This window comes from Passer montanus, unplaced genomic scaffold (assembly GCF_014805655.1).
Source record: "Passer montanus isolate IOZ18808 unplaced genomic scaffold, ASM1480565v1 scaffold12, whole genome shotgun sequence".
Taxonomy (NCBI): domain Eukaryota; kingdom Metazoa; phylum Chordata; class Aves; order Passeriformes; family Passeridae; genus Passer; species Passer montanus.
In genome coordinates, this window is record NW_024358722.1 from 12,676,461 (window position 1) to 12,697,080 (window position 20,620).

General features: G+C 40.2%; 1 protein-coding gene across 2 annotated transcripts in view; it reads left to right on the forward strand.

Moving 5' to 3' along the window:
* The window catches only part of RPS6KC1 (ribosomal protein S6 kinase C1), an 85,369-nt gene that overhangs the window by 37,504 nt on the left and 27,245 nt on the right, over positions 1–20,620 (forward strand). For both annotated transcript variants that reach the window (XM_039697671.1, XM_039697672.1), the window contains 3 exons: positions 7,326–7,418; positions 18,293–18,340; positions 19,887–20,019. In XM_039697671.1, the coding sequence (XP_039553605.1) occupies positions 7,326–7,418; positions 18,293–18,340; positions 19,887–20,019 (274 nt within the window). The remainder of the gene's footprint in view (positions 1–7,325; positions 7,419–18,292; positions 18,341–19,886; positions 20,020–20,620) is intronic.

Genomic DNA, 20,620 nt, shown 5'->3' on the forward strand with positions numbered 1-20,620 from the left:
TTTTTGATGTCGTGTTTCTATTAAGTTGCCATTTATTCTGATTCTTCATAATTTTACAAGAAGTGCTGGGTTTAATACAGGACTACTTTTCACATGCTTTCCTACTGCTCATGGTTGATCATGTAGACATTTTTCATCATGCTGAAGAATCTAAAGGTAAAGGAAAAAACCACACTAGAGAGTAACATTTCATTTGACTTTTCCATGAGAATGCTGGTCAGTCCTGTAGGGAGTGAAAAACCTGTTGATTTCTTTAGCCCAGCACAAGGGAGTCAAGCACCGGGTAGAGGGGATCAGATTAATTTTCCACAGAACAAGTGCTTAATAGAGCAAAGGTCCTTCCTGATCCTTTCAAATGTCTCTCTTGGATATACTTGTAGGATCAGTTCCTTTTTGATTTTTGAGAAGTTTCTGTGCTAATTGCCACTTTCTTGAGCAGAATACCCTTATCTGTGCTTGTACAACAGACAAAGTTTGTTCTGAGATACCTTCGATAAATATCTAACTTGCCCTACCTTAGACAGTTCCTTTAGGATTTATCTGTTTCTACTTTAGACTTTTACTGCAGTCATGTTAAATTGTGTTATTGTCAATGACTGCCCTATTGCAGTAGGTATAAAAGCTACAAACTTCCTGACTCTAATATCAAGGGATAACAAAAGGGATAGAAGATTATTGCTTCTTACTTTGCACAGATCTAAAAATGCTTTAAGGAGACAACTGCTGCAAAATTTGGAAGCCTTCTAAAAGCTGTCCGTCTAATAAGTAAATTTAAAAAGCAAAGACACTGATTTTTTAAGGGTACATTTTTTCATGTTGAGAGCCCACAAGTACAATTTTGAGGATGTTCCAAATGGGATATATTTTGTGAGGCTTGGAGTCTTGCTGTTGCTATGAACTGTACTTTGAACAATTTAGTATTTTGGACAGATATGAACTCCTACTAGGTATTCTTTCTTTGGGTCAAACACCCCTGAAAATGGGGAAGAAGCTATATTGAATGGAATCCTCAGTGTGTTTGGAAACTGAAGAACAAGACAAAAAAATCCACGAACAACCTATTTTTGCCCTTTTATAAGTTTAAAAACTAACTGTGGTTGGGAAGGAGGAAGAAATAGGTTGCATTTTTCTGTGTGAGCTTGAGAGGTAAAGTATTTCCTCTTTCATGCTGTACTGAATAAGACACATGCCTTCTTTGCAGATCCAAAGAAGAGCAGATTTAATTGGGATAAGACAGAAAAAAAAAGCAGGTAGAAAAAAAACCCATTCTCCTTCTGTGTTGAAACTCAAAATTGACAAATCATGGCAAATCTTGTTTTGTACAAAGTGTTGCACCTGGCTGATTCTGCTGTGTACAAAAAAAAAAAAGGCCATCCAGCCATGCTTTAGCCTTTTTTTCCCCTAAGTTTTTACATGTATTTTAATGTCCTTTATTTGCTGCTCTTCATAATGCATAAATTTTACTTTTATCTTAGAACTTTGGAATTTGCTGATATTGAGGGCAGATGCTGCTTATGAGTCATGATGACTGTGGTGAAGAGCAGCTTGTCTCCTGTTCATAGCTGAAAGTTACCTGGGAGAAGGACTTAACTCCCAAAATTATTGTGAGGATAGTGGTAGGGACCACAAAGAATTTGCATGCTCTGTGCTTTTTCTTAATATCTTAAGGAAAATGAGGAAAGTGACTGTTCCCATGTGTTGGTTGCTGGGCAGGCCTGAATTCTTGCACTTTAGTTACTGCTTATTATGTTTACTTTCTGAGAGAGTTTATATTGGAGTTTGCATGACTTACTCCACCCCACGTGGACAGTGGTAAGTGCACTGGAAGAACCTCCATCTGTAGCCAGTGTGATTCTTGGGAGATACAAGTGGCAATTTGCAGATATTTTGTGTCCTTCTCCTACAGACATTGAGTGCAGGATGGGCACGGTTAGTGCAGTACCTGGGCCCCTGTTAGGAGTGGTGGAGTGCAGTTTTGTTACGGGAAGCATGATTCAGTGCAGGGAATGCCATGGGCAGTGGGGATGCTGAGACCATTTGCACCTTGGAGGAAGAGGTCTGGCTAGTAAGTGGGCGTGGGCATTGCCAAGTGCTCTTGTTCATAACCTGGTGTCACAGGGCAGAACTGGTTTGTCACCTCTGTCTGCTGTAAGAGGCTTTGTGTTTCCTGTGGTGCCCTTAAAAGGAGCAGGCATGGGCATCAGAACTCAGCTAACCTGTCCTCCTTACACGTGGAGTTTTACCTCCTTACACATGGAGTTTTACCTCCACCTGGCCAGAGAACTGTCCAGCAAGGGAAGGGACAAGCTCAGAAGTGCAGGTTTAATTGCTGTCCTGCACTTCTCAGCCTGTCAGATCTCCCAAAGGCTTGGGATGCCAGCCATGTGCCAGGCCACCTGCAGCAGTCTCAAAAGCCTGTGCCCACTAAATGTACCCTTTGCCATCTGAGCACCACGTGAAGGTAAAGCACAGAGCCTGGCTTTTCTCTGGGGGCCCGGGCAAGGAGGAAGTGAGCCATTCTTTCATAGCTGGAAATGCCAGGCCCTTGCCTTTTCCAAGACTAGATTTCCCTAAAGAGGCAAAAGTCTGGTATTTAAGAGCAAAAAATTTCTGTGATGTCATGGAAACCCAGTGAAGAACAGCTACTTTGTTACTTTTCAGCATTGTAGCTCTCAAGGATAGCATCCTTAGCAACCACTCCTGCTGCTTGCAAGTTCAAGTGGTGAGGAGAGGAGCACAAGAAGATGGTGTTTGGAGAATCCTTGGCATTGTTAAAGAAAGGTTTTGGGTAGAGGGCTTAAAAGAAACATAGGGAACTGACTCAGCTGTGACCTTGAGCTGGGAACTCATCTGAGTGTCTTGTAAACATTCATAAAAGCCTTGCTGTGACCCATAAGAGTAGGAGATGTGGAGACAGCTTCTGAAGCTTTTAAACAGGCGCATGAACCTTCTGGAAAACTGAGCTGCAGCAAGTGCTGTCCTTTTCTTCTTCCTTTGGTGCAGCACGGCAGCCTCAAGGGCCATCTCTTGGACAAGCGCTGCAGAGCGCTGTGTAAGAGCAGCACTGGGTCATTTTACAGATTCTCAAGCTGCATTTTCTCCTCTGCCCCTTTATAAGTAGCATCTCAGGGAGCCACCTCCAAGCCTGAGTAGGAGCTGCAGCAACAGCCTCTGAATCACACTGGCCTGACCATCAGGAGGCTGGAGGCTTGCACGGCTGTCAGTGGCAAAGCCCAGCACAGCTGCTTGTACAGGCTGTGGGGCCATTTTAACTTCGGCAGTTTTTATAAAGCACGTTTTTATTCCCTCTTTGAAATTAGTTCTGATTCTACTTACACCTAACTTTGTATATTCAGAGTTGTTTCTTTTTGCACCATTATGAAAGCTGTTGTCTTTTAAAATGTCAATTATTTTTGATTTTTCAAAGCAATTTAGTAACAAGAGGTATATGCAAGCCTGATGCCTGAACAGAAGAAGCAGTCTTTGTGGTTTCTGTAAGATATCTTCCTAAAATTCTCATTAAATGTGCATGAAAATTACATGAAGTATAAAGAAAATGCACTGCTGTAGTTCTGTGAGATATAAATTTAACATAAAATAAGAGATTCAGTCTCAGCTTCTAGGATCACATCCAAGGTGTGTCCCAGCTTCAGGAAAAGTGCATTTCCCAGCTGGTGCTCACTGAGGGTGTCCTGAAGCACACTGTAGTTCTGTCTGGTTCAGATGCAGGCAGAAATCCAGCCTGGTTTTCTCCTGGTGTAGAGAGAGGAAGAAGCCAGGATATTTGCCATACCAGGAGAGCTGGAAGCACTGTCACACCCCTGAGGCAGATACCAGTGTATCTGCATCAAAACAAGGCATCTCCTTGCTGCAAGTGAAGGTCTGGCTATGCTACAGGTAGACATTATTGAAATATTGGTGAAATATCTGAATGGCAAGGGGAGATTGCATTTTGATGTGCAGGTCTGCATTGGTATTCATGAAAGTTCTCTTTTCTTATCCTGAGGACCTGTGGTGACTGATGTCAAAGGTGGCAGCATTAGCAGTTAAATTAGCAGAGCTTTCTGGGTGAAAGAATGAAGAGGGGAAAATAAAGATCAAATATTTAATTAGAGAGAAATCCAGGGAAAATAGCAGTTGTGCTGGGAAAGCTTTGAGAGTGTGCGAGGGGCATCACTGCTTGAGCACGTGGATTGCTTTGAGCAACCAAGGAAGAACCAGGACTCCACCATTCCTCGTGTTTCACTGCATCCCAGGAAGAAAAGGGTGCAAGGAGTCCCACCACAGATGCTGGGGTGCCCCCAGCCTGAGATGTACACATGGTGTGGTTTTTGGGGTTTCCCTGTGTGAGGCCAGGAGCTGGATCCTTGTGGGTCCCTTCCAACTCAGGATATTCTATGATTTCCCATCAACTGGTGTTTGTGTCACTGGGCTAGGGATAGTGGTCTTGTCTTAAATGAGATCAACATGAAATGCCCTTTCTCTTACTTGACTTTTGGAGTTCTCTGTCTCCCTCTGCTCTTCTACCTGCTGGCAGTGATGCCAAAGCTGAGGCAAGGGCTATAGCCATATGCCTTGTGTAGCTTACAAAATCAGAGCTTTGCAAAGGCACCCACAGGCTGCTGGGCCCTTGCAGGAGCATCCCAATCAGCATCAGCCTTTTCTACTTGAAATCTACATATGGTAAAAGGTGGTGGTGGGAGAGGATCTGGTGATGCCTATCCTGACCCTGGGTAAATCTAGCTATGCAGCTCAGAGTGTAGTCTGGAAATAGAGAGGGCCTGACCACAACAGAGAAGATCCTGGGATACCTGAGCAGCACGCTGAGCATTTGGACAGGCTGCTGAAGGCCTTCTGCAGGCAGAGGTAGCCTTACAGTTTGTTCAGAATATTTGTCTCATTTCTAAAGGCAAATGAAGCTTTTTATTTATTTTTATTATCCCCCTTCCTGTACTTTTTTTTGTTCCTCTGTTTTTTGATGAGAGTGAGGGTTTTTAGTTATTTTTCTTCTTGCTGCCTAGATGCTGAGCTTGGATTTTTACTCTATTCAGAGAAGCAGGCTGTTTCATAGAGTGCATAATTGCTGTAGTTTTGGGAATTGTTCTGGGAATTCAGAGTTTGTTTCCAGCCTGCTTCACAACAGAATGTGATGCCTTCCCATCATTGGGCTCTTCTATTAGACTTTTGAAACAGTAAAACCAAAGTACTGTAAAGAGCAAAACTGATAAAAATGGAGAGCCTGCTGGGAGCTGTGGATGTGATTGTAAATCCCTTTAAGGTAAGAAGTGACTGTAGAGCACGCATATAAAAATCTGTGTGTACACATGCTATTACCAAATGTGCCACCACTGGTCCCATTTTAGAGAAGGACCTAAAATATATATACTGGGGTTTTTTGGCTCTTTGGACAGGAAATCTGCAGAAATCTGATTGTACAGCATTATTAGACAACTATTAACTTCTGCAGGGATGTATGAACTTAATTCATGGTTGAAATGTTATTCATAAGAGCAAATTTTAAAAGCGTGATTATTGAGGAATGGTTATGAAATGTAACAGCAAGCAGATAGAAGTGAAAATCTTTTATAGTAGTCTAGAGGATTAGGAAATGTTATCTTCCTTTAAATGTCTTCCTTAGAATGCTTTAGAAATCTTGTCATGAATAAACTGTGTTAGCACAATTCTTTGTTTCAAAGGAAGTTTTTCATTATTACAGAAAAATTGCCTACTCTCAAAATACTTTCAACAGCTCACTGGAATGTGGAACTGAAATTAGGTTTGGAGAAAAAAGTTCCTGTAGAATTTTCTTTTTTTATTCTTCTTCCTGTTAAAGCCTTTAGTTTTAGATTGTAGAATCTGGGCTGTTTTCTCTTAACTGCTGTTGGTATTCCTGCTTGGCAGGGTTTACATGACAAAACAATTATCAGATCCATACAAAAAAATGAAGATCACTAATAAACTCCCAACATTGAGCCCAGAAAAGCACACTTTTCTCCAAGCTTTTTGAACATGTATTTATGGTCCTTTCTTTTGGATTTTGTGGATAATCAGTACTTAAATAAGTACTGATTTTTTAGGAAGGAATTTGGAAGGAGAGAATGTTGTTGAGTGAATGGGGAAGGCTTTGAGGAGTTGCTTTGGCCTTGGAGGATAGCACAGTAAGGATGCCTGAGGGGGGGAAAAAAAGGGTGGCAGGAATTGCTCTGCCTAGTTCAGGATCTTGGAGTTTCCCATCACAAGGGAAAGTTCTGTGATTTGTCCTGATACTTAAGCATTTAATCCACAGCATATTTGTTTACCAACCATTTTCCTTTGTGACACAGCTGTTAATTATTGCCTCAGAATGCTGACCTTCCTCTTCCTTTGCACCTTTGGGTGATAGAAATCTACTTGGGGAGGCCAGGTTATGCTTCAAAGGAGTTTTGCATTCAGCAGCTCTGCAAATTAAGTTGCCTTATTTGTGAGGAAGAGATACAGGTCTGTGGTTCTATTTGAAGCTACGTGTTGAATTTTTGGAGGAAGATCTAATAAATTCTCTCAGTTGGCAACTAGAAACTGCTGAAAATATTTGTTCATATGCCAGAGGTATATGGGATGCTTAAAATTTTGATCTTTATTCCAAAATACTTCCAATTGAAATGTTGTTCCCTCCCTCTGACATTCAAGCTTTGAATTTGCTCTGAAAAACTACAAAACATAGTATGGACAAACATTTATGTATATATAAAATATATGCATATTGACTACTTGAATAGTTAGCACCTGCCAATTTTCTTGCTGTGGTGTTAATTTCTAGATTAATGATACATAGCTAGTTACTTTTTTCTAAGGCAGCTTTAGGAATCATTTCTGTTGTGCACCTATTACTAAAAGGATTTCATAAAGCCCACCAGAGAGCAAGAGAACCCTATTTATAATTCTATTTTTTATGTTCTTCAGACTTAAAAAGCCTCTAATTTGCTTTCTCCTCCTCAGTGATCTCTGAATTATTTTGTACCCAGAATACCTGTAAGGCTTTGATTGATTATTATTATGTGGTAAGAACTAAGTAATCAATTGCTGGGTTCCATTAAGCATAGAAAATATAAAAATTCATTGCTTTTTTCTTTTTAAAATTTTTGTTTTCAATGTTATCTTGACTTTTATTTACTTGCAAGTTGTTTTTTTTCCCCCTGCTAAGGACAAACAGAAAACTTCTCCTTTCATCTTCAGTCTCTCTGATTTATGATAAATTTAGTTTCCTTCGGCCTGGCATTTGCTTCAGCAGGCAGTCTTCCTTCAAGTACCACCCTGATTGATGTATAATCTTTGATATCTTCCATTAGCCTCCAGGATCACTAAGTTCAAGGCCCTCTTGGAACCTAAGGAGCCCTGCCGAGGAACTGAAGACCTTCAGAGTCCTTGGGGTGATTGACAAGGTAATTCTTCAGTGTCTCTTCAAGAATTCACTCATAAATCGACTGCATGCTGACATTTTGTCTTTGAAGCTGAGGATCTTAAGAATATGAAACAAAAGGGGAAAATGACTCAAATGCATCTGCACTTTAAAATAACAAAAGTAGAAGACAAAAAGGCTTTTATCTAAGCAATTCATGTAAGGTCATGCAAAATGTATTTGAGCTAAAGGATAAGGTACATGTTTGGTAGCATTCAATAGGATGAGGCCTGTTTTTCAAAAATGAAATCATGGTTGCTGTTCTGGGGTAAGGACAAGTTGATGTGTTTTCAGTTGAACAGTCTGGTGGATACTGAAAATACAGAAGGGTAGAAATTCATACTTTTGAACTGTTACTTGAAATGGAAGCTGGGGACACACACGACTGTTCTCCTTCCCTGAGAATTCAGAATTGAAATCCCTTGCCAAGACAGAGATTCAGCAATGAAGCCAAGCTTATTTTTGAGTCATGCAAATAATGTCTTCCCGAATCCCAGGGTAATACCCGTCTGTAAACAGCAGAGGACCATACGGATTTTTTTTGCAAGCCTAATTAAGAGACCAGAAGAATTGTTAGGTTGTTTTGATAATGCTGATTAGTTACCACCTTACCAAATACTTTTAAGATGATGCATTATTCAGCAGTGTGACAGTGGCTAATGCAGACTGTAACGGCTCGTTTCCTTTTTGCTGTGCCAAATCCCTTGTGCCTTTTGATAGTTCCTTATGTAGTCCCTGGTTTGTGCATGAGCTACTGATGCATGGTCAATTTATGCATTTGTAACGTGCATCAAAAACCTGTGGCTCATCCCTTGAGGTCTGTATTTCTTGGTTTCTTTTTCTTGTTGGACTGAACCTAGCTATTGGGACTGGTTTTTGTTTATCTTTGCCTGTTTTGTTGTAATTGTGTGCATAAGTTGATAACTTCTCCTTAGGGGGCTGTATACATTAGGTATTATGGTTGTTTTTATAGCACACAAGGTTTCCTAAGCTCTGACTTCATGTTCATTGTATCTTCTTTCCTCAGTTGAAAGTACAGAATTTAGCCTGTATTCCACTCTGTGTACATATCAGAGAGACATGTTGGAAAGGCCACCTATCTGTACCACCTGTTACTAGGTGCTAACTAAATTAGTACCACTAAATGGATGCAGTGTGCATGGATTTTGTGAATTATTCTGACAGAGTGAGCCTGCAGAAATGTTGGAAGTAGATCAAGAAAGACTTTCTCAGTATCTCCATTCTTGTGTAATGCTGATGAGCACTTTCTGGAAAAGATGCTTGACCAGAATGAAGCTTTTGCAGTCCTTGGTGGTACCTGATCTCCTTAGCTCTCTCTGAGCAGTTTCAGTGAGTGTCCCAGGTGTGAGCTAAACATCTTCAGATCTTTGAAGCAGAGTTGGGGAGAATCAGGGTTCTAATGATGAGAAAAACACAAGATTTGCAGAGTTGGAGATGTATGCAAGGAGTAGCAGGCCTGTGCATCCAGCTGGAATGCTACTGTGTGAACAGTATCATAGGGCTCAGAGTTCATGTTTAATTACTGTGTAGAAAAGGGAGCTGGATTCTTTCAGGTGTCTTTGTACTCTGCATTCCTTCTTCCACATTCTTGTGTCACAATCTTAGCTTTATTCTGAGTACTCTGCTTTTTAGCATATATTTCTAGGGGTCTGTAAATTGCGAGGCAAATGAAAACCTGCTCTAAGCCCAGAAAATATTTTATTTGGTTTTGTAATGCATACACAAAATGCATGTGAATATGAAACAAAAGTGTGCAGATGTATCTGTGGGCTGGAGATGATGCCTCTGCCTTTAGTTTAAAGCACCATCTCCCTTCCTTCCTCACCATCACTGTCATTTCCCTCCTTCTCTGCTCCCATATGCCCTAAAGCTCTCATCATGGAGAAATCCAATCAATGTGTAAGTATCCTTGCTGCAGCAAAGTAGATGACATAGTGTGCTTGTTCCTGAAAATGGATTTTGATTTTCAGGGCCAGCATTGAAGATGCTATGCTTTTGGGCACAAGGCTGTAACTGATTCAGCACCATGCAGAGTTTTGCCTGAAAATAATCTTCCATTCTAAGCCTAAGGTAGCTGTTTAGGTTTCAGCAGAAAACGGGTGTGTGGGTAGTAATGAGCCACTGGCATTGTAACTGCTGGCTTGACTAACCCTGTGCAAGACTGGCTTAAGCACACCGACTTGAAAATGGTGTTGGTTGGTTTGCAGACTTGTTCTCCCACTGCTGAAGCCCGGAGTGGAGTCTGCCTGCTACAGTGCTGCCTCGAGAAAACCAGCTGTTAACCTTCCCTCATTCAAATGCTGAAAGGTTCAGTGCTTTCCCTTAGAGTCATGTCACTCTTTGTTCTTCTTTTGAAGCCTCTTCAAGTGTTTTGAATTGGCTTCATTTTCACGGACAAAATGCTTGTTGCTACCTGAAACTCTGGGTTTTTCAAACTATTTCAGACCAGGCAGAATGTTTAGATATGTAATTTTAGCCTAGTTTATTCCCAATGGGCATTCTGTCTTTCCCTGCCTGCCCTTTCATCTTCCTTGTCACCTCAATAATTTTTGTTGCTTTGACCATTTTCTGCTAAATCTGAGTTAGAGATCTTAGCATTATTAAGCTCCTTAAATTATTGTGAAAATTCAGGGAAGTATGCCCATATGTGCATTGCTTCTCATCCTTCTGCTTTTGCTCTTGTGCAGAGGCTGTAGTATAAATCTATTTTAGTAGACTAAAGTGGATTTATATTTTGCTTGAGGAAGCCTTATTTTTTTTTTGAGTTCTGCTGCTGTTGTGTTTGCTCACTTCATGGTGTCAAAATGTAACGAGATAGTGTTTGCAGGTATTTTATATGTTTAATATGTAAAGAGCCTGCCTGTGAGTAGGTTTCTGAAAATGGAAGAGTAATCTAATTGTAAAGGTGGCTTTTGTCCTGCAAACGTTGTGGAATGTGAGGTGCTGCTGTTTGGGCAGCAAGGCTCTTACTAATGTTACCAGAGGTACTGCATAGGAAACAAATACTTAAATATTGTAGCTGTTGTTATCACCAACTGTCAATTATTTTATCATCTCATATACCTTAAAGTAGGAAACTTCTTTTTTTTGGAATAGGGAAGAGTTTTGCTTTCAAAATTTGCCTAATTAAAAATCAAGGTTGTAGGTTCTGTGCTGAGTTTCTGCCCTAGGCAAATCTTTCCTTTGAAGCTACAACCGGCCCCTAAAGAAACGACTTTGTTATGGTGCTGCTGGATACCTTCACAATGCTGTTTCAAACCCAATTTCTTATTCTTTAGAACCCTCTGTTATTTAGATTCATTCAATTTAAAGATTCACCTTGAAAGCAGAGTGCATTAAGTAATAACTATGCCTCTGTAACCAATGGCTGTCTTTTATGTCTCTTCTATCCCCTCCCCGGTCCCCCATCAAGGCACACTGTCGGTACTGGCACTGGCTGTGTTCACTTCTTTCACAGCTGTCCATGCATTTGAGCTTGTTGTTCAATACACTGTTAAGCTTTATTATGATACCTAATAAAATCATGTATTCTCATCCGGGCCTTACGGTAAAATTATTTTTGGAGTTTCTGAGATGGATTATGTTTTTTAGAAAACGGAAGCAATTCTGTTAATTGTGGATATAGGGGGTTTTTGTGTCTCCCATGCTGTCCTGAGAAGTCCTAATTCTGGTGGCTGTACATTTTGGTGAAGTGACTTTAAAAATACGCGGGAGAACCAAATTAATATTATTAATTATTTATGAAGTGTGATCACTATTTGTCTGCTTAATGAGTGAAAGTGCCAAAAGGCAGAAATAAGTAGAATATATGTCAACTTCACATGCATAATCTGCAGACCCAGAGTTGAATTCAAACAGGTTATGGCTAATTCTAATGAAATTTAATCAGAGGGGTAGGAAGAATAATCCCTTATTATGGCAGCATGTATGGTGGTGTTGCACGAGTAACAGACATAGCTAACTATGTCCTGTTAGTGTTTGTTAGGAACTTAAATATTCAGCCTGCTGTTGTCAGGCGAGATTAAAGACTGTTGCAGCTGTGAAACGGAGTTGAGCGTAGCAGATGTTTTCTCTCCCCTGGCTCTCAGGTGCGCTCTGTCGAGCACCTTAAGATCATCTTACAGATTTGCCTGAGTGGCTGTGTGTGCCTAAGAGGTGTGGGGGAAAGGGAGCTGGAATGTACATACAAACAGGACATAATGGAAAATAGCAGTAGAAGAACGTTGCAAATCTGCAACTGAGTAATAATAGTAACTATTCATAGAAATAAACTTTTAAGAGCTGGTTTTATGCTCTGATAACCTTTTAGTTTCTCAAGTGGCTTGCCCAGTCCTACAAAACCAAACCAACTACAGAGTTATTGTCAAAACTGATTTCTTGGCTCACCACCTTCCTTTCCTTACTGCTGTGAGATTATTCCTAAGCTACTGTCAGGTTTCAAGCCCCAAGTAACAAAGCTTCCTCAACTTTAAAATGTAGTCTCTCTGCCAGCTAGAAAGGGTCCTGTCCCTTCCCTTTTTCCCTGCCCCCAAACACCTGCCACTTGTTTTCCTGAAATCATTCCATTTGCACAAATCTGAACATTCTCAGTGTTTTTTGTTGCAACCCATGCTTCTCTCTAGCTTCTTTCCGGTTTGTCTCACTAAAATTTCTTTTTTCTTGAGTGAGATTTGGTAGAGTAATGCAAATTTTGCCCTTGCCTTTAGAGAAAAGAAATTACTTTGTTGAATGTTCTTCTGCAGGCTGTACTATATGTCTTCTGGCCTTCAGAAAGAAATAAATTATTGAAATAATTTCTTTTAAGCCAAGATTATATAAGTTTGTCTTCCTGATTGTTACTAAGTTGCTTAATACATAATTTGTGCCAGGCAGTTATTCTGGGATGCCAGTGGCATTTCATATTGTAAAATGCTTTCATTATTAAAACCTGCCAGATATATTTTCTAGGTTAATATTTCACCATTTGTAATTTATTGGTCAGTTTTTAGTTTACTTTTAAGGAAATGGACTTTCCTCTCTGTTACCAAGTGACTCAAAGTATTTAAAATTTGAATTTGAATATATGCTGCTTTCTTAGCATTTCCATTATTTAAAGCTGCACCATTTGTCTTATAAGTATACTATTATTCCAACTCATAGAATATACAGGCTCTAAGTTCCTTAGAATAATGGTTTGAAAGCAGGAATAATTGCAAACTGAAGATAATTCATATTGCACAGGTACAAGGATAAGGAATAATCACATTTTTCATACATATTAGCCAAATGTAATCTCTTTCTGTAACGACAGAGGGAGATGAGTGAGAGTCCGGGTGGTGTAATCTGAAAAGTGACAAGAATAAATCTGTGTTAAGTAGATCTTTTAATCCTGGTAGCCTTGTGACAGCCGGCACAGCTGAGGAGAGCAGGAGGAATTGCACCCCTGCTCCTGCCCATCAACAGAGCTGTGTCCTGAGTGCAGCGCCCAGCTGAGCTCCAGCCCCGGCTGAGGTTTTCTTGCAGTCCCAAATACTCGTGCCAGGCATCAGGTGGATGACTTGTCTCATTCCTTGTCATCTGTCACTACAGCATTTCCAGCTGGTGGGGTAAGCACAAGAGAAAAAAATCCTAGATGATCATCTGATACATCTTCAAGTTTGTAGGACTTTTGTTAGAGTATCTATTCTATGATAAGGATACATTTGTTTAGCAGATAAGGACCAGAGTTAATAGGTGGCCCACTGGTGACAGTATTTACATGATGTGTTTTCAGTGTAAAGCAGCAATTTAATAACAAAATGGAGCGTTTTAAAGTAATCCCTTAGCTGTGGTTTGTCTTGGAAACCTTTCTGCTGTCTGATTCTGCAGTAAGAGATCTTACTCAATTTTCTTTGATCAGGCATGAGCTTTTTTTCACTTGTGTTAGTGAACTTAAAGTCACACTTTTGTAAGCAAATGTGTTGACGTGTTTGTTTTGATTAGCATTAAAAGCCGCTCCAGTAAATAAAAAGCACAAGTATGTTCTGTGCTATGAATGAACAGAAACTAGGAGAAAAAAATCGGTATTGTCATGCTGGTCAGGGAAGAAGGGAGGGGGGCAAAAATCCCAGAAAAGGAAGGGGAACTGGGGGAGCAAATGTGTGCAGTGTGTTAACGCACAGGATTTGTGTGTCAGTGTTCAAGGCGGCCGCGGGAGAGCAGCGCGCTCCGGAGCAGCCCTTCCTTCTCCCTGAGCTGTCCCCGTGACCTTGGCTGGGGGCTCGCTGGGGTGACTGCTGGTTCACCATGTTCTCTTTTCCTGGTGCCTTGCCTGTTGCCTGCCGCTGGGTCTGTGCTCCCCCTTATGCTGACTTCTGCAGTATTCCTTCAGTCTCTTATCTCAGGGCTTTGATGCATATGTTCTGAAGGTGGCCACCGTGACTTTGGGTGGCAGCAGATGGTAAACCTTCAGGCTGCCACCGGCTATACTGGTGTTAAGTTGGAAACTTAACGTTTGATGAAGAATCAGTAGTGCATATGAAAGAGCTTTTACTGCAGAAATATCTTTTAATTAAAAAAAATTAGCATACCGAAACATTTGCTAATTTCTGTGCATTTAAAGGATCTTAAAATTAACTGTTTTCTTAAAGCTAGACTATGGTTATTTACCAAGCAGGTTTTATTTTATTTTTCTCCAATTAATTTGACCTGCTATATTGAATTGAATTGAATTTATTTTCCTCTAAGCTGTTGGGTACACTGTAAATCAAATCTAAGAAGCTAATTTTTTTAAGTAGCTGCTGTCAGCATCAGAATTAACTCTTGACTGAGGGAAGGAAAATAAAATCACAAGTAGGAAATCCTATTTGGCATCATGGAGGGGTATTGCTGTCTGCTCTTTACTGAGATGCTGTTGTGCAGTGCTGCTGTGTTCACTCGTTTTTTGGGATGTTCCTGAGAGCTCCAGTGCTTGTACAAAATTAGGATGTCTGTGCTGCTGAAGACACTTATTTACATTAGATATTTATTTGTAGTGATTGCTATTTGTGTGTCAGTGGTTTTGGCTGTGTTGAGGTTGTCGTCAGTACAAAAAAATAGAGAAAGAATGAGTAAGCAACAGAGCTGTAAGAGCCAGCATGATATGTGGACCTTGACTCTGTTCATCCATTAGTATTACAAATAGGATTTTGCCTTGTCTCCTTTTGTGTCACAATCTAGTTGCTCAGTGCCCAGGAGTGCCCTGCTGTGCCTTCTCCCTCCTCTCTGAGACAGGATGCTGAATGTTACAGCTGACAGTTCATTGTTAGCAGAAGTTAAATATTATAACTTACATAGTGAAAGAGGTTCTGTCAGCTCTGTGAGCTAGAAGCAGCCTCGGCTAATGCCAGCATCTCTGTGTGATCTGCTCTAGAGAATAGCAGAGCTCTCTCGTAGGGAATGCTCTCTGGAATCCTGTTTTGTCCCATTGTGCCTTTAGGGTGAGGACATGTCACTTTGCATTTTAAAAAAGAATCTTAGAATTACAAAAACCCTTTTTCCACGAAGGAAGTGTGAAGGAATGCAAACAGGAGACTTGGTGCACTGCTGTCTATAAATTGGCTGTAAAGCGTGAGGTGAGGAGAGTAAGTTGATACCTGGGTCAGTTGTGCCCTGCTGCAGCAGTGTTGTCATGCATGCAAGAGCTGCTGACCTTTCTCTGCTCTGGATGGGTGATAAAAAGTGAAGCAAATATACTTGTGACCCTCTCTTTCCTGGACTTACCCCTTCCTGAAATAGCTTTCTGGTAGTGACTTACCCATTCATGTTGTCCTTTAATTATTTGGGAGAATCTGGTTAAACCACATCTTTGTGATAATGCATGCAGGCTGCTTTCACTTGAAACAAGTTTTTGATTTGGTGGGCCCATGTAAAGTCTGCAGTCTGCCAGGGCCAAATGGACCATTACCACATGAATTTCTGAAGTTACTTCCAAGACTTCCTGGGCTTCTTGAGTCCCTTTTGAAGTAAACAGTCTTGCCAAAGGTTGGTACTGAATCAACAGAGAAATAATTGTCCCTAGAATCACTACATGAATTCCTGAAGTTACTTCCAAGACTCTTCCTGGGCTTCTTGGGTCCCTTTTGAAGTAAACGGTCTTGCCAAAGGTTGGTACTGAATCAACAGAGAAATAATTGTCCCTAGAATGAAGTGGAACTGTAAATGTAAGTCACATGGGGAGGGTAGGATGCTTGACAGGAAGCAAAAAGAAAGGAGCTGGTTAGTTGGACTGGGTAGCCCGTGTAGGTAGTTAACCTCAAAGGCACAGGGATCTTAGTTGCTGTTATTGCAGGTATAAAAGTGTAGCTGCTGCTTTCGTGTTGATGCTGCAATATAGCAGCAGATGAAGTTACCCTACAGGGACCCGCTGCCTGCTTTATTGGCCTTGGTGGTGGTGCTTCTGTACCTCAACTTATGGGGAGAGGGCTCAGTAATCTCTTCTGTTGCACCATATGCTAATACAGTGCTGATAAGCAAGTGTGAAAAATGAAAGGGAGGAACACATTAATTGTATTTGTGCAATAAGGTATGCTATCAAAGGTAATTATTTCATGACAGTTTTAGTTATAGCAGTTGTTTTATCATGGAATGAAAGATGGCTTTAGGAGCCTTTTATTGGAAAGACAATTGTATCAAATTAGTACCAAATTAGATTTTTGTCTTTATAAAGGTGAGCAAACCCATGAGCAGTTTTTAAATTGGTGTCTTCTACTCTACAAATGAACAAATCCTGTTTGAGGGTTAAAGAAGCTATTATTCTGTCCTTTATGCTGACAGCTTCATTACTGATTGGCCTACTGTTGGTATTAAAAAAATGTTTGGCTCCTTATGATCTTTGTGCATGCAACTATAATATTAATACAGACCACGGAACTGTTCATTAAGAAATGACTTTAAATGAGGTTGATGCTTGTAAATCTGGAGAGATACAGATGTTAAATGCTGCCATTCCTTTTCATACACAGCCGTATGGCTAATAATTTCCAAGTGGCTAAAGCTCTTGTTAGCAAGCGTGCTGGTGTGTTAAGAATGGCCCTATAAATAACTTTAAGAACTGAAGTTGAAGGTGCTTCTTTTAAAGACTATTGTTAACTAAACATTATTGCCAAACAGATGGAAAGCATTCACCAGCCTGATGTTTTTAGGTCTAATTATATTATCGCCAGTCCTGTACGGCTCAGTTGAAGAGGTGTATCCAGAGGCCAATTTATAATCATTTAGCCAACACCTGTTTGGGAGATATTGACAGTCAAAGGGCACATTTGAAAAAAAAAATCACATATGTTCTCGTATTTATTGCCTCAATGTGAACAGTGTCTAGTTGCAAACAAACTTGGGAGAAGAGGAAGGAGAATGATTGTAAACACATACGTGTTTCCAAACCATTTTTGTCTTCTTTTGCCACCGCTTGTAAAGTGGCTTTTATTTTTTATCTTGTTCTGTTGATTTTCTTTGGTTGGTTGGTGTGGTTTTGTTTTTCAATTTTAATTGTACACCTTTTGGTTAAGTAAGGATAACAAAACCAATTTTAAAGTTGTTGTTTATTGAGTTGGTTTCCTCTGTTTCTGGAAGTCCTATGCAAGAGGCCTAAAAAGTTGTTTGGCAAACTCAAAAGACTGGGAATATTTGTCTTGCCTTACCATGCCCTTGAAATGGAAACTGTGTGTCATTCCTTTTTTTAAAAGAATCTCAGTAGCACCAATTCTGTTGATATTTTTTCCCCCGCCAAAGATACAGAAAAGTTTTTAAAATTGTCTGCAAACCTAGTAAAAGAGGAGGTCTTTGAAATGGGGAAGAGTCTGTGACTTCATTTATTTTGGTGAAATATTGTGACAGAGGAATGATTAGAAAATACTTCAGTTCTCCTTCTCGTGTTTGAGATGCAATGGTTTTGAATGCTGCCATCCAGAGACAGCAGAGCATGGCTGCATTGCTGCCCCTCGCAGCAGAGAGTTGAGGGAGGCTGGGTGGTGCTCTCCTTCTGCCACCTGATGAAGCCCTCTTGCTCCTGATGTGTCATTCCTCTGCAAGAAGTCTTTGTGGGTGCAAGCTGACTTGATCTTCACTGCTCCTTGTCTGTTCAACCCAGCGTTTGGTAACCCCAGTGCCGGCAAGGGAGAGAAGTCCTTTAGGAGTTTGATTTTGCAGCCTAATTATTTTGCTGTAACTGTATGTGAATATTTATACTGGAAGCTTACAATGTCTGCTGTAAACAAACAATGAGGGCACATTCTTGTTCCTAGAGGAGGGCTGAGCTTGTGCTTGTGCTGCTCATGTGGCTGTCTTGCAGCTGGTGCTTTTCAAGCACATCTGTGTTCTTAGGGTTTGAAAACACTTAATTCCTGAGCAGGGTGACTTGAAGGAGGAGGGTTCCAGCTTTCTAAAGCTGCAGTTTCCTAAATGTATATATACTTGTATCTTTTTCCTTGTTTTGTTTTCAACACATAAACAAATGGAGTTTGCTAAGAGTGTAGGTGCTATTTAGTGCTTCTCTCATTGCCGTGTTTAAAGTGCTTTCAGTAGAGGTGATGCACTGCTAGCAGAGATGTTCTTTGCAGCTGTAGGTGTTCTTGCCTCTGCAGCAAACCCATCCACACTTTTCTCTCTAAATAAATCCTCTTTTTTGTTGTTGTTACCCTCATTTTAAAGATCTATATCCTCAGTAATTTTTTTGCTAAAAAAAGAAGAGACTGGTTGTCAAGTCTGTATGCTGCAGGGGTTTAATTTTTAAATTGATTATATTGCTTTTTTTGTAAGAGTATTCAGCATTAGATTTAAGAACTATGTTTTGTTCACTTACTTCTGTGAATCCTAAATAAATTCTGATTATTTTTTGCTTAGGTTTTGCTTGTAATGGACACTAGAACACAGCAGACTTTTATATTGAAGGTGAGTAAAGTCTTGTATTATATGGCCTCCAAAATTATACCACCACACAAAGATCAGTTTGTATGTAGTTTATAGAGGTATCCCTGCAATATATTTTTATTATGGTAATACACATTAAGTGCCCTGGAATTCTCTTTGTCAGTGTTTGGTTGCATTCCTTTCCTTTCTCTCTAACATCTCTAGTGCTCAGATGTGCTGGTTTAGTCACCTGAAATACTTCTGGTTATTGAGGCCAACACCTTTACAGGCTTTGGTAGAGAATCACACATTTAATGTGCTGCTTAAAACATCTATAAAGCCCTGGTGGCTCAGGACTTCTGACAAAGGTGAAAATTCTCCTTAATCCAAGCACATTCACTGCACTTTGTGTTTGGTCTTCTTTAGCTGAGGGATATCCTGCTGGCCGAAGTGGTTTCTGGATGAAATGTACAACTGGCCTTCTTCAAATTTGTTTTACATCAGTAATCTGAGATAACTGAGTTTAATGTTACTAACCCAGTACATTTCTGTACAGTTATTTGGTCAAAGTAAAATTTTTGCATTACTCTTTTATGTTTCAGAAAGTGTTCTGATCAAGACCCCAATGTGCTCAGAGCATCTGTGATGTTGAGAATTGGTTTAGTTTTGAGTATTGTTTTTGTGGCCATTTACTTCAGGCTCCCCTTGACATGAATTCCTGCTAATGGCAGGAAGGATGGAAAAAAAGCTGTGTCCCAAACATGAAGCTTTAATTACTTATTAACATTTTGTGACTTTGCTTCAGATCTGGCTTACAACCCACCTTAACTGTGCATCGGCCTTTGAAATTGTATGTGCAGGATACAGCAAACCTGTTTGTTTCTCATAAAGGTTCATTTGTGAATATTGTATATTAGAACCTCACATTATCTACTGGCAGATAGGGTAACATTGAATTTCCCATGTAACTGCCTATGTTTATCAATATTGTAATAGGTCACACTATTGACATAATTTTTTTTCTCTTTCTCTCTGCCCTCCCTTCCACCCTCCCACATCAATTTTTTCTCTTCTGGCAACTTCATCCCTGCACTACCTCCCAAAAATCATTGCCTCTCAAGGAGACTAATCCTTTCTGTTCCTTTTTATTGAGGTGGTTGCTGTTCTTTAGTAAAGTAAAATGGAAATGTGAGGATTACCTGTGAAGCTAAGGCATTGTTTTGTCTTTAAGACTTGAATTGAATTTTTTAATAGTGTCTTTTGGTCACGCGCAAAAATAAAATTTTAAAAAAAGGTCACAGGGAAATAACTGAGTGTCATCCTGATGACTTAGTTTGAGAGAGATTCTAATAAAAACATTGACCCATGTAATTGATTTTAATGGCAGCTTTGTGCCATCTTCTGTTCTCTGGAAATGCGCCAGATGCCATCAGCACAGCCTCGGGGGACTGAGGGGCATAGAGCAGCAGATGAGTGGTTTCTCTGAAGCCCAGAGTAACTCGGATAGATTAGTTTGGTTGATAAACACAGAGCACAGCAGGCTCCAAAGGCAACTGAGGGTACAACTGACCTTTTTGTTCTCTGTCAGGGTCTAAGGAAAAGTAGTGAGTGCAGCAGGAGCAGAACGACCATCATCCCCCGCTGCGTGCCCAACATGGTGTGTCTGCACAAGTACATCATCTCCGAGGAGTCTGTCTTCCTTGTGCTGCAGCACGCAGAAGGTTTGTCTCTCCTTTAAGCATATTGTTGAAAAGAGTCAAAGGCTTTCAGTTTTAATCAATGGTGCTCTTCATTGTCAAATGAATCTCTCATACATCCAGTTAAAACATTTTTAGTGTGGCAGAGAGGTGTCATGTAAGACACCCCACTCTGTTCCTCTGTCCCTCCCCCTTTTCCCCTCTCATTCTGTGGTGGATCTCATTCCTGCTTCAAATGGCTTCAAATCCTTATGGGTTACTTGAATTGTAGCAGTACTGAAGGCTTCCAACTCTTTATTTTCTACAGGAGAGGGAGTGGTTTGACTGCAACAACTATCTGCATTATTTAGTTATCTCTCAGAGATAAAGTCTTTGACTACTTTTGTAAACTTTGACTAGTAAATCTTTTTAGCATCTTCTAGTTAAAATGACAGGTATTTGCACAAGAATTTAATAGCTCTGCTAAAAACCATGAACATTTTCCTGTTGGTTAATATTGCTCTGATCTGGATTTTTAAGAAAATAGCTAGTGGCATCACACAGGAGTTCAAAGCAGAACCACAGAGTTGTGTCTTCAAATTATTTATAAAATTCCTGTTAAATGTACAGGGAACAGGTGGCACAA